The 16,054-nt window shown below is 43.0% G+C and overlaps 1 protein-coding gene across 1 annotated transcript; it reads left to right on the top strand.

Moving 5' to 3' along the window:
- Positions 1-4,251, top strand: SDHAF4 (succinate dehydrogenase complex assembly factor 4). The gene is made up of 3 exons (XM_065731148.1): positions 1-68; positions 1,696-1,842; positions 3,983-4,251. Exons 1-3 carry the CDS (start codon positions 38-40, stop codon positions 4,090-4,092), a joined length of 288 nt encoding a protein of 95 aa, XP_065587220.1. The 5' UTR covers positions 1-37; the 3' UTR covers positions 4,093-4,251.
- The last annotated feature ends 11,803 nt before the right edge of the window (positions 4,252-16,054 follow it).

The following is a 16,054-nucleotide window of genomic DNA, read 5'->3' on the forward strand; positions in this document are numbered from 1 at the left end:
TGCGCGGCACCGCGTCCTGAGGCGGGACGGCGCGGCCATGGCCCTGCGGCTGCTGAGCGCCGCGGCGAGTAAGGGGCGGGCGGGCGGGGAGCGGGGCGGCAGCGCGCGCTTAGGGCTGTGTGCGTGCTGAGGGACGGCGGCGGCAGCGGGACCGCCCTGCGGATGGGAGGGCTGGCGGTGTATCGCGAGATGCTGCTCGGCCTTTCTGGCCCTTTTGGTCTCGTGGAGACTGAAAGCTGGCATCTCTTCCAGCCAGCAGAAAAGTGTGTGGCAAGAGAAGGATAGATGCATAAGAGTTGATCCCTCGCTGTTGTTGAACCCTTTTGTCATAAGCTAAAGAGGAAAAGCAGTGTTCCTTTGGGGCTCTGGCTGCATCTGTTAGGCATGGCGTGCGTTACGTGATGTAGGGTGCAAACTTGCTCAGGCCGTGCTATTTCGGGTGTGATTTCGGTCTGCTGGTTTGGGGCACGGAGCAGGCTGCTGGTTGGTGTTGGAGGAGGTGCAGGTGAAGCCGTGGCTCTGCAGTGCTCGGAGCCCAGCGTGGGGCAGGCAGGGTTTAGTTTAAATGTAAAGTCCGAGCCATGTTTGTAGCTGAAGTTTTTTAGGAGTCATTCCTGCTCACGGTGGGCTTTTGGCTCTCTAATGAAGTGCAGAGGTGTCCTGTCTTTTTGAGAGGTCTTTGTGAGCGATTTCTGATTCAGTAGTGACTTTTCAATTACTTTGTGTATCTGCACCTTGGTGAGTTAGAATACAGAGCGTTAAGGAGGGAGTGGCAGTAAGCTTTCTCCTAATTTGGGTTTAAAAGCTATTAGTAAGGCTTTATGAGAAGAATATGTTTTCTTCTAATTAAAGCATATGTACAGGGTTATGTAATTGAACTTAAATGTGCTTAAAGTTTGTCTTGCTTTCAGCTACCTGTTTAATTATTTTACTGTTACAAGTGAAAGCCCTCTGCTTCCTACTAGCCTCCTAGAAGACGTGGTACCAAGGGAACAATGATTTTATTTATTTTTTGGGGTACTTTCCTTTGGGAAAGCAGAGACTTTCTGAGACTGAATAGCTGCTGGAAATGAGCCAGGCCCTGGAAATCTGCAGGCTTCTTGGGGGAGGCTCAGACTTTTCCAGGGAAACAGAATGTGTTCCTCTATGCCAGCATAATTACTATTTAGAGCCTAAAATGCAAGAAGATAACAGTGAAGATGAGTTCAAACAGTTTAAAATACGCTGTTGATGTGAACAGAGTTATACAACTAACACAGTTTTGCATGCATATGTTTCTAGGGCCGAAAATAAGAATCTGTGCTAATTTTTTTGGTGTTCGTGAATTGAGTTTTGAACTTGATGGTAGGAAGTTCTGTACTAACGCATGGAAGAACTTTACAGTGAGGTGATGGAGCACTGCAACAGGCTGCCTAGAGAGGCTGTGGAGTCTCTTTTGGAAATGTTCAAGCCCCGTCTGGACACTGACCTGTGAGACCTACTGTAGGGTACCTGCTTCAGCAGGGGGTTGGACTCAATGATGTCTTGAGGGCCTTTCCAACCCCTGTGATTCTGTAACATTGAGAGGTTTTTTTCCTCCACGCTCTTGTTTAAGAAGTGAGGTGGTTTGGTTTGTTCTCAGAAGTTTTCAGAACAGAGGTAGAGCTGTTCAGTATCAGGGTCTGACATGTCGATGACGTGTATATTTGTCTGTAGGGTCATCACTGCCCTGCAGCTCTCTGAGGAGCTATAAGTCGGAGGGAAGACCTGAACCTGCTAAGCAGACACCAAAGAAACCGAAGTTGCCAGTAGGCCGATTTGATGAACCAGAGGAGTCCAGCATAGAGAGGGAACCTCTGGAAAGTAAGTCATACTTTATGAAATCAAAAGCTGCATTGTAAAGGCAAGAATTCTCTTCTTGGAGATACTCAGATTAGCCTGAACATCCTAACCTGGTGTCAGTCTTCCTGTGGGGCCTGTTGTCTGGCAAAGGTGCCTTCCAGCACCTGAGGTACCAACTGTATCGCTGCTTCAAGTCACTGGAAACATGCTTTTGTCAGACAGAAGGAAAAAATCTGTCCTTTCATCCTCCTCTTTATTTAGTCGCCTTCATTCAACCGCTCAGATTTAACCTTACTCAGCACTGTGTGCTGTTCTGGTATTGCTTGTTTATCACTGGTGATAACCTGTGTTTATCCATCTTGAGCTGTCTAGGACAAACGATCAATAGATCGCTATGAATTTCCGGATGACAGAATGACTGAAAAATTACAGTATCATCTCCAGAACAGCTGCCAGCAGTTTCAGATTGTGACTCACTTGAGCACTGACTCAGAGTTGGAGTTACTGTGTAAGCAGTTAGTTAATTCTGAATTCCTTTTTATTCCCAAGAAATACCATCGGTGCTTTGTTTAAAACAAACAGTTTATTATCTTTTGCTTTTTGCTTTGGTTTTTGAGCAAAATGTGAAGTTTCTGCTATGCTGGCAGTAGTTTGCTGGAGTGCTGACTCCTCTGCTCCTTGTATTCTTGATATTTAATGTAGGGGTTGAGGTAGCTATCTGAAATTCTCACTGTGGTGTAGCTAACATAGAAAAATCTTTTGAGCTTCTGTATTCACTGCCAGCACTCCGGTAGTGCTTAGATATTAGGGTGATGCTGGATGCATTTGTGCCCCCTGTACTGTGCTGATATTCCCTATCGTGGTCTGCATGAATTTTTCAGCAGGTGTCCTCATGTCATTCTGTGTGGCCTGTAACTATGTGTCTTCCTCCATCACTGTCCTTCACTTTCACTGCTCCCCAGAATTTCTGTTCTATTTTCTAATGCTCAATCCTTCTCCATATTGTGTGTGTTTCCCACTAGCGTAATAGAGCTGAGGGAGCCCCTAGTCATGTGGACTTAAGAGGGACTCTGGAATCAGCATGGCAAAGGTGTGTGGAGTACCCTGAGCTTCAGGGAGCTCTGCAGCCCAGGGCAGGATGGAAAAATATTCAGCCTCGGATGGGGCTGTGCCAAAACACAAGCACTCTGTGGCTCGGTGTGATGGCCATGCAGAGGGCCCTGCTGAATAGCATGAGGATGTTGACAGAGGAAAGGAAGAAAGCTAGGTGGTGTTAAGAGCAGATGGCATACCTTGGTAGGGTGTTAGGAGTGGAAGTTGCTCTGTTGGTGAGCTCCGCTCGTGTGACTCACCAGGGAGACTTGGAAGTCCCATTCATACCCCACTAAGGAGGAGTATCCCTCTCCTGGAAGGGTATCAGTGTGACTCAGCAGGCTTATGCTTCATTTCAAAAGGTAGGAAGTCTGATTAGAGTTTTATAGTGCTTCCTATGATGGCAGTGTTTGGTGTGATGTTGATAAACATCAACATGATATTTATGGAAAAGATAGCACCTCTGAAAACACAATGATAATTATAAAATCACGACTAAAATTCTCATACCTGAGTGTCTGAATTAAAAACCTAAGCAAACACAGGCAGTGACGTGGTATTCTAGACACAGTGAACATGCAGCTTACCTGCATGATGAAAGTTCTTGTATGAATTCACTAGGAACTTTGGTCTTAGGACACTGAGTTGTTTTTTCATTTGCAGTACTGAATGCGATAATATAATCCTGACTGTTGTCACAAAACTCTCTGAAAGTGTTTTACTGCTCTCTGGGTTGCCTCCCAAAAGACAATTGATTTTATATCAAAGTAGGGATTGAGAAACAAACATTGTAGATGGTCACCTCTTTATATTTCACAGTCACAGAATGGTTGGGGCTCGCAGGGTCCACCTGGCCCAACCTCTGCTCCAGCAAGGACAGCCCAGGCAGGGCACCCAGGACCATGTCCAGGCGACTTCTGGAGATCTCCAAGGAGACCCCAGTACCTCTCTGGCTTGTAAAATATGTGGATATATATATAAATGTTCCTGACATTGATGGATCTGGTTCTGTTTGTGTCTGTATTTGTCAGCATTGTAGGCATCTTAATGAATTTTCCTGTTGTTTTAGAGTTCCCTGATGGAGTCAATCCTGCTACAAAAGAGAGAGGTGGACCGAGAGGCCCTGAACCCACACGTTTTGGAGACTGGGAGAGGAAGGGACGCTGTATAGACTTCTGATGTATAAATGATTCCGTACTGCTGATGATATATGTTTAGTTGTTGAAGAGCATGTATAGAATAATCTCAGCTAGATTTGTTGCAAATGTTCTTGTTTCTATCATGCTTCTGATAAATTTTTTTGAATACTTTATGTAAATAAATGGTACTATAACTCAACTGTTGAGGCCCTTACTTGATGTGCACCTGCTCAGTGGCATTTATACTTGCCTAGTATACATACAAGTATAGTGAACGTGGAGTTGTGGTCAGGATCTTGCTGAGATGTGTAAATGGCTTGTATTTTGCTATGTGATTGAACATTATCTACCTATAAAGGCCAGGTTGGATGGGGCCCTGGGCAGCCTGATGTAGTGGATGGGTGGCAACCTGCTAATGGCAGGGGGGCTGGGACTGGATGGTTAAGGTCCCTTCCAACCCAAACCATTTGTCTGCTTGGAAACTGAGCAAATGCTGCTTGAGAAAAAATAACATCGTTTTCTGATACCTTATGGTCAAAGGTGACTGTTAGATGAAATGATCTTAGTATTTCAGGTCTTCAGGTATCACTAAGTTATGGCTTTAAGCTGAAGATCTTTCCATCAGACCTACTCAGTTCTTCATTCAAGAATTTGCCTGGCTGTAAATACTGCAGTAGAGCACAGGCTCAGCACTCCTGTGGGTACTAATAGGAAAACAAGCTGACATAACTACTAGCATGTTTATGGTGTAGGTATTGGCTGTGCAAGTTCTTTTTGACTGATGGAAAAAAATGATCTTCTCTTTCAACTGTAAATGTTCTTTGGTTTTTTTTCCCCATTCATTTGTGTTTCTTTCCTGGTGTTTTGCTGTTTTTCCAACCTCTTCACTTTTCCTGTGCACTCTCTGTCTTACATAGTCACAATTCCTATTATCTGCTTGTGAGATTCATCTCACTGCCGTGATGCCCTTAGTGCTTATTTAGTCTGTTCACTTTGGTGAGGTGTTTGGCTGATAAACCTAAGAGCAGATGTATCAAAGCCTATTTTTCCTAAAAGTTGTTAACTAGTAATTACAAGTGTTAATTAGATTTTGAAACCTTAATCATCTATAAATTCTGCAGTGTTGTTTGGATGTTGGAAAGTGAGTCTGTGTTTACCTGACGGATTCTAGTTGAGCAGTTTTTCCCAAAACCTGTTGAATTTTTAGTTGCACCAGGTAAGCTATATATAATATGTGCTGTTTCTTAAAGTGCCTGTTTCTAATGCTGCTCTGCCTCTTCAGTCCCAGTGGAAGGGAAAATACTTTGTCACACAGTACAACACGTACTCTTCAAGTACAAAGCAGAAATTTTAATTGAGAAATTTTTCACTTGTTACTTTGTGATTAAGAGCTACGTCTGCCTGTGTTGTTGGAGAAATGATAATCGCTGTGTGAGAGCTGGTGACCCATCCCTTCTGTCACTGTCCATGTAGAGGATTAGAGGATAAAAGCACTGGGTTTCCTGCCCGAGCAGAGTGCTCAGTGGGCACCTGCTTTCCCTCTGCTGGAGGCTGCTGTGGGTTGAGCCCCACAGGTCCCATGCCTTCCCTGCCTGCACCCTCTGAGCTTTCGTCTGAGAGCTGCCTTGTGGGCACTCAGGGAATAGAGGGTACCTTTTCCATTTAGGAAGCAGGCCTTTGTCCCCACCTCCCAGGTTGGTGCCAGTAACCACCCAGTGTTCTACTTAATCTGGGTAGGGTGTGTGTCAGTAAGAGACCGTGTGCCTGGGGGAGGGAGGAGGGGAAGCCAAAAAATGAATGCTGAGGTGCTCTAGAGGTCCCTTCAAACCCCTACAGTTCTGTGATTTCTACCTGGCCTGGCAATCTGGCATTTACTGACAAGTCCAAAATATTTTTTCTTGGTGGTGCTGCAAGGTCACTGGTGGTATTTGTCAAAACCAATCGTGGCTTCAGTGCAGTAACCAACACAATGACATTGTAAGGCAAAAATGATCATTCCTGTTTTGTTTTGTTGCAGTGTCTGCATTCACGAAAGAAGCACTTCAGCACTTTTTCAGTGGTGTCTTCCTGCTCTTTCCAAATGATGAATATTAGCGATTCACTGATGTAGCATTAGGGCAGAGCTATGAGTAGCCACTGAATTAGCCACATAGGTATGCTTTTATCATAAGTACTGATTCATCTATTTTTGTAGCTCTTTTTGTCAGTATAGCAGGGTGGAAAGCACCAGGGAGCTGTATTCGTTTTCTGTTCTCTTGCATTTCTGTGAGACACAATAGTTTTGCCCATGTAAGCAGAACCTTGTCATTCTGGAGGCTGCTTGTTGCTCTGCTTTGTCTCCACTGTAAAACTGTACGTTGCTTCTCTGCAGGAGGTTTCCTTTTTAAACTTGTTTTTGCTGGTTTGTTTACACTCAGTACACTGAAGTTAGGAAGCCTCGTTGTTTGAAGGCCTTGCTCTGTAATTACTTTATTACAAAATGTATAAAGTTGCATGCTGCAGTGCAGACACTCACTATATATTGCCATGTTTGTATCTATTTCAGTACTGATTCTACTGAGTTAAATTTGTCCAATTGTTGAAGCAGAGTAAAATTATCTTGTGTCATAGCAGGTGCTTTTAAAGAACTGCAGTATGTGATTGTAAAACTTGACTGCTTTTCAGTCGACTGCAATAAATGCTTCCAGCAGTCTGCAGTGGCAGATTACATTATTGTCTTTTTGTCAGACCTAGTTTGGTTTTGTAGTTTAAAAACAACCACAACACGTTGTTCTGAAATATCAGGAAAACAGAAAAAACAAACTGTATTAATTTGCAGGGGAGGAGGATGAAAGCATGAAGCATATTGTCAAAGCTAAGTAAGCAATTTGGGATGTGTTGCTGTGCACTGATGCTGATCAGAAGAGTATAAGTTGGTGATGGCTCTCATAATGTGCAATATGAGAACTCTGCCTGGCTAACGGCGCTCTGTGTCACACCAGCTGTGGTGTGCAGTGCATTCTGATAGAGTGCTCCCTCTTTCATGCTGGTAATGGGGTGGTAGGGCTTAAGCTTGTGTCATCCGAAGGATTTCTGTTGCAGAAAGGGTGGCACAGTAGAAATAAAAACATAAAATTTGGTTTTGGTAAATTCTGAGAAGAGAGCTCTATTGAAAACAAGTAAATGATGTGTAATTTCTTACAAAGTCCTGAAGCCTCCTATAAATCCAGTTTCTTCCCCCATATTCCTTTGTTGATTGGTGTTATGTCCACCAGGCAAGAGACAGAGCATCTTTCTGCTCATCTCCCCAGGGACAGTATTTGGACTCTTTCTTCAGTTTCCCCCTCCTTGGTGCTGACTTCCCAGAGCTTTTAGGAACTTAATTACCTTGGAAACTTCTATGTCTTTGACCTATTCCAGAATGGGTTGGAGTTTCTTGCTGGCTTCTTCCATCACCAGGCAGTGCAGCCGTCAGCCTCCCATCCTTTCGAAGGCAGGCTAATTAATAACTTCTACCGTATGTATTTTCTTTGGAGATATCCATCATCTCTGCATTTTTCTGCTGTGTGAAAGGATGATTATTTTGCTTTTCCCTGAACATTAAAAGTGCCAATTAAAGCTTATGGCAGCGGAACTTCGACAGGCATTTTCCAGACATTAACTCTCCCAATTAAGTATAGTCTTGATCCTTTTAAAAAATCACACATTTTAATTGTATGCTTTTTAGGATGAGAGCGTTCACAGCTCTTCAAGGTACCAGCTTAACAAATTCATTTGTAATGAAGTTGACATACCTCCCATCAAAACGCAATTGTAATTTTCAAATGGGAGTTGCTGTCAGAACCAAGTGTGCTATTGAAGTGAGCTGGTCAGGTTAGTTCCAGAGGGCAGAGATGGAGCTCTTGTTTACACGGGGACTCTCACCTAATCAGCTGTTTAGAAGCAAAGTGATTTATGTAGCCATCTGTGCCCACTTCTAATTAGTTGCAGTGGAGGGAGAAGCCTCCAAACAGAAGCCCATCTTAGGATGGGGAGATTAATTCTTTACAGATGATGAATGGGAGGGGGTCTTAAGCATGTCTACTCCATGAGCTTTAAAGGCTGACGAAGTCACTGTTTTAAGCTCTCATTTAACTTAAGATATCAAGAGCTTATTGACCATTAGATAAATAGAACTGAATGTGTCAGCTTTGTGGTGAGAAGCAGAGGGCCACTGACTATATGAGGTGTGAAGTCTGCAAGCAGGCAGTGGGACCTGCAGTCTGTTCCCTTCCCAAATGCTTCCAGTGAGGGGGGACATCCAAAACCAGCTCTTAGGCACCTTCTGTACAGGACTTTGCTTCCTTAAAATGACAGCGTCTGGTGTTGAGACTTTGGTTTTTTTTTCATTTTTGTTCACTGTGTCCTTTTACCTCGCAAGCAAATACCTATAGCATCAAATGGTCAAGAGGATAACAAGGATGTATTCATATCATGATTACAGCACGTATCTCAGACCTGGGGACTTGTAATTTATTCCCCAATAAGGCAAGGGTGAAATATTTCTAACAACCAACAACTACATTGTCTTTATCACATGTGCTGTTAAAAGATGGGGAATTCCAGTGGAGATAAAACTGTCAGACAAGAAAAAAAGAATGTATTTGCTTAGCAAAACCTTAGTCTCCATGGCTTCCACATGAGATGGTAAAGAACAAAGGGCTGTGTGTTTCCAGTTTCCTTTTGAGAGATAGGGAAAACGTCACCATCTCCTAGAACATACACGAGTAAATGTTGCATAACTCAGGGAATATGATACCTTTAGTCTATTCTTTTTTCTCCCAGGGCTTTCACTTTAAAGTTCTACAGTGTATACCTACGATGGTTACACAGATTTTTTTCCAGTGTTACTCTTGAGACAGGAATGCAGTGTAATAGCAGGTAACTGCTTGGTCTGGCAGGCGTTATTGCCTCATCTTCCCTATATATATGGTGATGTCATTTTTTTTCTGCTTAATAATGACAGCTTTGGTGCTTTTATTGGTAATTACATGTTATTTAAACCTTGCTTTTAATATTTGCCATTGAGGTCATTTTTTCATAGGTGCCTTTAGTTCCTTTTAGAGTGATGGTAGTAAAAAAAAAAAAAAAAAAGATCACAAATTTCAGCTGTTTCTCCCTCTTCTTTCTCTGAAGGAAATTTTCTGATAATTTGTATTTGTTATGTGAATATTTTGTTGACATGCAAATAAAAAAATAAGCCCCATCGACTGGAAATCCACCATTCACCAAGTTGTGCTGACTCCCATACTCAGGTACATTTTTCTAGAAAACATAGCTCTTGTGAGAGGAGGAGGATGGAGAGAAAGTAACAAAATCCATCCCTGGAAGTGTTTGAGGCCAGGTTGAAGGGGGCTTTGGGCATCTTGGTCTAGCAGGAGATGCCCTTCCCATGGCTAGGTGTTGGACCAGACCTGTAAGGGCCCTTCCAGACCAAACCATTCTTTCATTTCTATAACTCTATAAACCAGGAAGACTGATCTCTCTAAAAGTTCTAAAGATAAGACTAAATCAATTTTTAAAGCCCCCTTCCTTATTTGGGCATCAATGAATATGACCTGGCTGTTCTATTCAGTGTCACTGAACTTTTCTCAGACCACATGGTTCTGGTCCAGTCTGTCTGGTTCAGGTATGTCAAGGCAGCCCAGAAATAACATATAAGTGATCTTTGCAGGTTGATGGCTTACTTTGTGTAGAGAAATCCAATGCTAAGGTAATGCAGATTTAAATGGCAGATCACCTGAGAGTGGTTAGTGATAGAAACATCTCTTGAAATAGCCGAGAATGGTTTTTCCCAGTGACATGCTTGCCTGCTGGGCATGATGTCAGCTCACATGGACCTGACCTTTCTTTCTGAGCACTGATGCAGTCGCTTGGAATAGCACAAGGCTGATCTCTGAGCAAGGCAGTTAGCTTCTGGTCTTAGACACAGTTTCTGTTTTGAAGATAAACTGGGATTTATACATACATAAGAGATGCTTGTACCCAATGTTGCTCTGGGAGATGTGCTCTGCCCCTGTCATCCCCTTGCTCGGGAAGAACTCTGATGTGTGACCACCTGGCAGGGAGAGGCTGAATTACTGAACAGGTGCAGGGCATGCAAATGTGCATTTGGACAGCTGAAGACCAGATGGTCCTTCCTATAAAACCATTTGTAGTGAAGTGTGGATAATACCAGCAGCATCACAGAGGCCTGCTGTGCTCCACAGACTGCGTGTAAGGAGAGGGTGGAATACTCTGAGCTGGATTTGCACAGTGATTGTGGTGCTGTATGGGAAGCCAAAAAGCACAGCACTACAAGGATGTAAGGGAACATACTGGCCAAACCAACATTTGCCTTTCAGGGGTCTTTCTCTCCATTACTGAGACTCCAAAGTCCCAGTAAAGTCAAAGTGACCTTCTCTCCGAGCCTCTTCCTTGTTGCAGCAAGTCATATACTCATGGCTGGGCAGGGACCCCTGCACCTCAGAGAAAGCTCAGGTTGCCCAGGGAAGTCCCTGAGTGTGCCTGTCAGCAGGTCCCTTCTCATATCTGTCAGCCTGAAATGTTGTGAGCCCTCGAAATGGCAGCATGTGGGAGGGAGCACTTGCCCTCACTAATGATGGCCCTAAACTACAGTGCTAGAGACCCTTCATGTTTACACAGAGAACTTACTATTTTATGCCATAATCAAAATTGCAATTCTTGTCTTTGTTTGTGCTCTTCTGTCTTTATGTTGACACAGTGCCAGGATTTTCACTGTCACAACACCGTGAGTGCTTTTTTCTCTCCATTCACTAAAACAAAAAAGGCTTCTGTCATTTCAGAGTGTGCTGAATGAAGCAGGGCACTGACAGCAGAGGAGCACTGGTGATGGTGCTTGCATTATTTTAGAACATGCTGGCCCTGGATAACGTGAGGTTGAGAGTTTTTTTATCCCTGAGCAGACGAATAAGCAAACCCAAGTGTATCAGCTGCAGGAGGAGTGAGTCACCGTGCTTCCCCACTACCCCACACAGATGCAGTTTAACCTGCAGTGCTTAGCATCCCAGCATGGCAGACGTGTCCCGTGGGCTGTGAAGTCCAGGTTGTTCTCTGAGTTACCTGAGTACTCTCAGCCATGGTGCAGGTAGCAATCTGCACTCTTGTCATTTCATGCTAAGCCGTAGACGTGCAGTTCTCCTGTCTGGTCTTCTTGGCAGCACAAAATACATGTTGTTCCTCTCCGTGGAAGGAAATTCTTTCCATAACAGCTTCCCACACAGAGCTGCAATTGAAATCTATAACCATTTCTAGACTGTGAAGATCTACCTACATTCCCATAGCATAATACAGATATGTTTGTAGATTTCATGCCTGTATGGGAAGTTGTCACTTCATGAAACCACTTCACAATGCATCACAATTTGATGGTTAAAAATGATGTATTTTAAAGGCACCTCATGTTGTTTGCTCATCTGTTCTTGGAGGCTGTGTTACTGTTCTGAAATCGTCACAGCACTGGCACAGAACGCTCCCTTTGCATCATCACTACACAGCAGGAGGAATTTGGAAAACATGTAGAACCTGATGACAGCAGTGGCTCTGAGCACTCTGTCATGTGAACGAAACTGCGTGCCAGTTGTGGCTGAGGGCTGGATAAGAACAAGAAGAGCAAAGAAGAATTCACAAGAATGAATAGTGTATATGCAAATGGCAGAACGTCTTCGGCAGTACGTTTATATGCATACCACCTCTTCCTACAGATGCTCTGCAGTTCAATGTCTGTTGAAGGGTCACAGTTCAAATGCGTTCACATATTTACATCTCTAAAGAACTGTACAGGTGTTAATACTCTCAGATGCCAATGTGAGGTATCTTCAAAGGCAAATACACATGTATAGTGTGGGATTGAGGTCCATTTCTCCTTTTGCCATTTGTCTCTTGTTACACTATCTGTCTGTCCTCATCCTCAAGGATGAAATAGGCACCAGCAGAATTTTGGAGACATGATTGTCACAGTAAGAAGGGATAATTTCCATTGTGCATACAAGACAGTGCATGCTGAAATGCGTGAAGGAAATCAATGATGAAAGCAAACATCTTGGCTAAGATGTCATACAAAGTCAACAACAGTTTCCACAAGCACTGGAAACGTCCAAACAAAACCTGAGGTAGTGCTGTTCAGCCAGGTGAAGGTCAGCCCTTTGTGAAGGAGTCTGTGGAAGCCTGTTTCACAGCCTCCCCAGCAGCCAGCACCCGCTCACTATCCCATAGAGCACCAGGGCACACGGCTGCTGTTGTAACTCAGCTGTGCCAGAGGCCACGCAGAGAGAAACCTGGGAGGAGATCGATAAGCTGCGTCTCTGCATCAGTTACACTGAGGTGAAAACAAACACGTGCTGTCCTCCAGCAAGTGACCTCCTGGAAACATCAGATAAAGCCACTCCAAATCACGTATGTCACATTCAGACTGTCCACAGAGTGGAGGTGCTTTGCCAGTCCGTAAGTGTTTTTCTCAGGATGAGTATCTCTGCATACAACTGGAATACAGCTCAGCCTCAGGAGGAGCAACCTCAGCAGTGCTTATGCAACGCCTTGGGTTCTGTACAGCCACTTCAGAGTCCTTCTTTTCTTTAACACTCAATATTATTTTCTGAGTTTTTATCCTTCCTGTAGATTGCTTTTTGTCAGGGTTTCATTAGCACTAAAGTCAGGTTAGTTGATGGAGGAGAAACTCAATTTTTTCCTAATTTCAGTTTACTACCAAGTTCTTTGTTTCTGTAGTAATAGCCACTATTTGTCATGGCGTTGATGCTAAAAATGTTTTTATTCAAACAAATTGCTTCTGTAAAAGTTGTTTGTCTTTGAAAATTTACAGGAAAAGATCCCTCACAGCAATTCTACCAACTACACAGATTTCATCTGATATATTTTTAAATATTTTCCTTCATCCAAATTTGTATTAGTATAGTTTAAAAAAAATGGTTTGTTCTTTACTTTTATTTTACTAAGAATGGGCTTTTCCACTTCAGAAAACTTGCCCTTTTCATTCTGACCATAGCTGAAAGAAGACAGCTTTAGGGCTACACCAGAGGGCTGTACCTCCACATGGCTAAGGCAAGGCACACAGCACCCAGTGCGCCTGCTCTTAAGCATAACTGCTTCACTCAGCTGAACACAGGTCTTTCTCACAAAGTAATCTAGGCATATGCAGCAGGCCATTCTCTAACCTCAAACTGGTCTGTGAATGAGGCCTGGTCTTCAGCATAAGAGAGGTAGAATCTAAGGTTTGTCTTCAGTCAGCCAGAAATGAGGTCAGAAGAGGAAAAACATACTTACCTTACATTTCTCTCCCCTGTGCATATTCTTGGGAGCTGTGATTCCAGGATGAGTCACGCAAGAAACTCTTCTGTATTTGGTGCCTTAAAGGGTCATCGAAATCAGACCGCTGTTCTCAAGTGCAGGTGGGGAGTGCTTTGTTGAACCTCAAAATTCATGCCCTCTTCTAAAAATAAATACGAAGCAGACAGATATTTTAGAGGAATGAATGAGCACGGGGAAAACATTTTCATCTTAGTCTAAGCCTCAGAGGAGCAAGACTTAATAAATGCTACCAGTAAAGAACATGTTGTTCACTTCTATAAATCTGAAATAACTTTTAGAAGCAGGCCAGTACATTATCCTCATCTTACAGATAGGGAAACAAAGCCAATGAAGGTGGAGTAAGTTGGCCAAAACCAGACCTGGGTCAGTCTGTGTTGGATCAGATACATCTCATTCAGGCAAAAATGCTATCTGTGACTACAACCACTAGATATGGCAAAGGAGAATACAAAACCCACACTACACGTGTTGAGGAATGCCCCTGTTTACAACATTATGTAGTGAAGAAGTAAGGCTGATGCAATGGGTACCAGTAAGTTAAATCCCCACCACAAACAAACAAACAAACAAACAAAAGGCAACAGAAAATTAATTTTTCTTTTCTTTTGTCCTTTTGTCCAATACAAATAGGTAATGGCAATGTGTGCTACAACAAAGAAGAACAAGGTAGGTATTGCAGTTCAAAATTACACCATCACTGTCATGCAAACCACCCTGAAAGCAGAGAACCACTTACAGAGCTCACTTAATGTGTCATGCCTCTGAAAGCTACAGCTCAAAGGACAAGCAGCTTAGTCTTTATGAAATGCAAAGTGTGAAAGTCACACAAAGTACAGGGAACTTGTATAACAGACATGATTAATTTCAATACTGGTGTAGCATCCAGGGAAATTTGCTCCTTGGTTATGTGGGGCACAGCCAGTGAGATTCATCTGTCATCAGAGGAAGCTGTGGATTGCTTGCACTGATTTTATTCACAAGGGACTTCAGAATCCTCAGAGAGACAGAAAAACCTGCTGCTGATCTTGGGAGATTTCACAGAAAATGGTCCCATGGTAGAAATGAAACTAAATATTAACATCCAAGTCTAATCAAACCAAAAAGCACCCTCTCCCATGTCCAACAATGCATTTTCACCAGCTACAATTTACTCCATTTTTAACCAGTGGAAAAATGTAAGGTAAAAGTCATACAATCGTAACCAGCCTGCACTGACTGAGTTGAAAGGTTACAGAACTCCAGAAGGACATCCTAAGCACTCCAGTTTGGATTTCTACTGAGTAGTCTGTCGGAGGGATGCAAATAAGTCACGTCTCCATTTACATACTTGCAAGATTATCAGAATTTAAGTCCTGTTGTAGTTAGGTTAGACAGAAGGTTTGTTAATGCCACATATTTTAATTAACATCACGTAATCCTTTACAGAACAAATAATTATGTCCCACCTAGCACTAAAGTGTTACTAAATGTGCTGTAAAAGCGAAACATTTAAACAGAGCTCTCAGCCTGAACTAAGCTGCTGTGCAAAGTATTCAGTGTTACATTGGACACCTTATTTCAATAACCTGCACGTTTCACTTCGTTGCTGCAACCGGTCCAGTTAGGACCCGTCCCTTTTGCACAGCATGCATGAGCAGGGACTGGCAACGTAGCAGAGCTATTGGCACAAAGCAGCAGTTGGTACAGCATCACTGCAAGCTTTTTTTGCCCACATGCTACTCCATACAACGAGCTCTAAACTGCACTTCCTGACGAACAGAAGCAGTCATTCTATCAAAAACTGCTTCCCCCAGAGACCTGCCGTGCATCCTGGACTCTGCATGGCAGTGATGCTTGAAATAGCCCATCTTCCTGGACTTCAAAGGCTCCAAAATAATCCGGCAGAAAAGTGACATTAAAGAACACAAAATGAAGATTCAGAAGCACAAAATGAGTTATGGAAAGGAGATCTTAATCTTGGACTCAAACAAATGGACACTGTGTGGAATGTTTTTAGAAATGAGGCATAGGACTTGTCTCAGAGTCTGTAACGTTCTCTCCTATTGCTACAAAGTGCCTTTAAATCTGCCCCATGACTTTTATGAGATCAGTGCTTGTCTCCCCCCCTTTAACTTGTGCACCCAATTGCTGGCTGAACCTTTTGTTCTACAACCTTTTCCATTCGCTTTCAAAGTAAAAAGATCATTTCATACTCAGTAAATTAAACACATGGCATTCCCTGCATGCTTCAGAACTGTGCACTTTTCTTCAAGAAAAAGAAATATGCATTCCAGATAAAGCATCAGAATGAAATAAACACAGAAGCAATGTGCCTCTGGGGAGTAAGAAAACACCCCGGAGCTGATTATGTTTGCCAGAACATTGAACATGGATTCATCGGATTGATTAAGTCTGTCATAACTGCAAATCATTAAACCATAAAGGAGAAAATCCAATATACTTTATAGCGCTAGGAGTCTATCTTTAAAAAATCAAAGCAATATTGGTTTTAGAAAATCCTTGTTGCTTTACTGTATTAATATTTGGAGCAGGACTTTGATGTCAAGAATGCTGTAGTAATAAAAATGCAGACACTGCGATGGTAATTTTACTTCCTTATTATATGACATATCCGTGCGGGCCCACATCAGTAAAGATGA

Source organism: Cyrtonyx montezumae, unplaced genomic scaffold (genome assembly GCF_038088225.1).
Source record: "Cyrtonyx montezumae isolate F1298 unplaced genomic scaffold, pur_monq_1.0 scaffold_13, whole genome shotgun sequence".
Classification (NCBI taxonomy): domain Eukaryota; kingdom Metazoa; phylum Chordata; class Aves; order Galliformes; family Odontophoridae; genus Cyrtonyx; species Cyrtonyx montezumae.

Excerpts from the sequence above, each read along its gene's own strand:
- SDHAF4 (XM_065731148.1), top strand. The coding sequence starts at position 38 with ATGGCCCTGCGGCTGCTGAGCGCCGCGGCGA. Across the intron at positions 69-1,695 it reads GCTGCTGAGCGCCGCGGCGA|GGTCATCACTGCCCTGCAGC; the intron begins GTAAGGGGCGGG and ends ATTTGTCTGTAG. Across the intron at positions 1,843-3,982 it reads AGAGAGGGAACCTCTGGAAA|AGTTCCCTGATGGAGTCAAT; the intron begins GTAAGTCATACT and ends CTGTTGTTTTAG.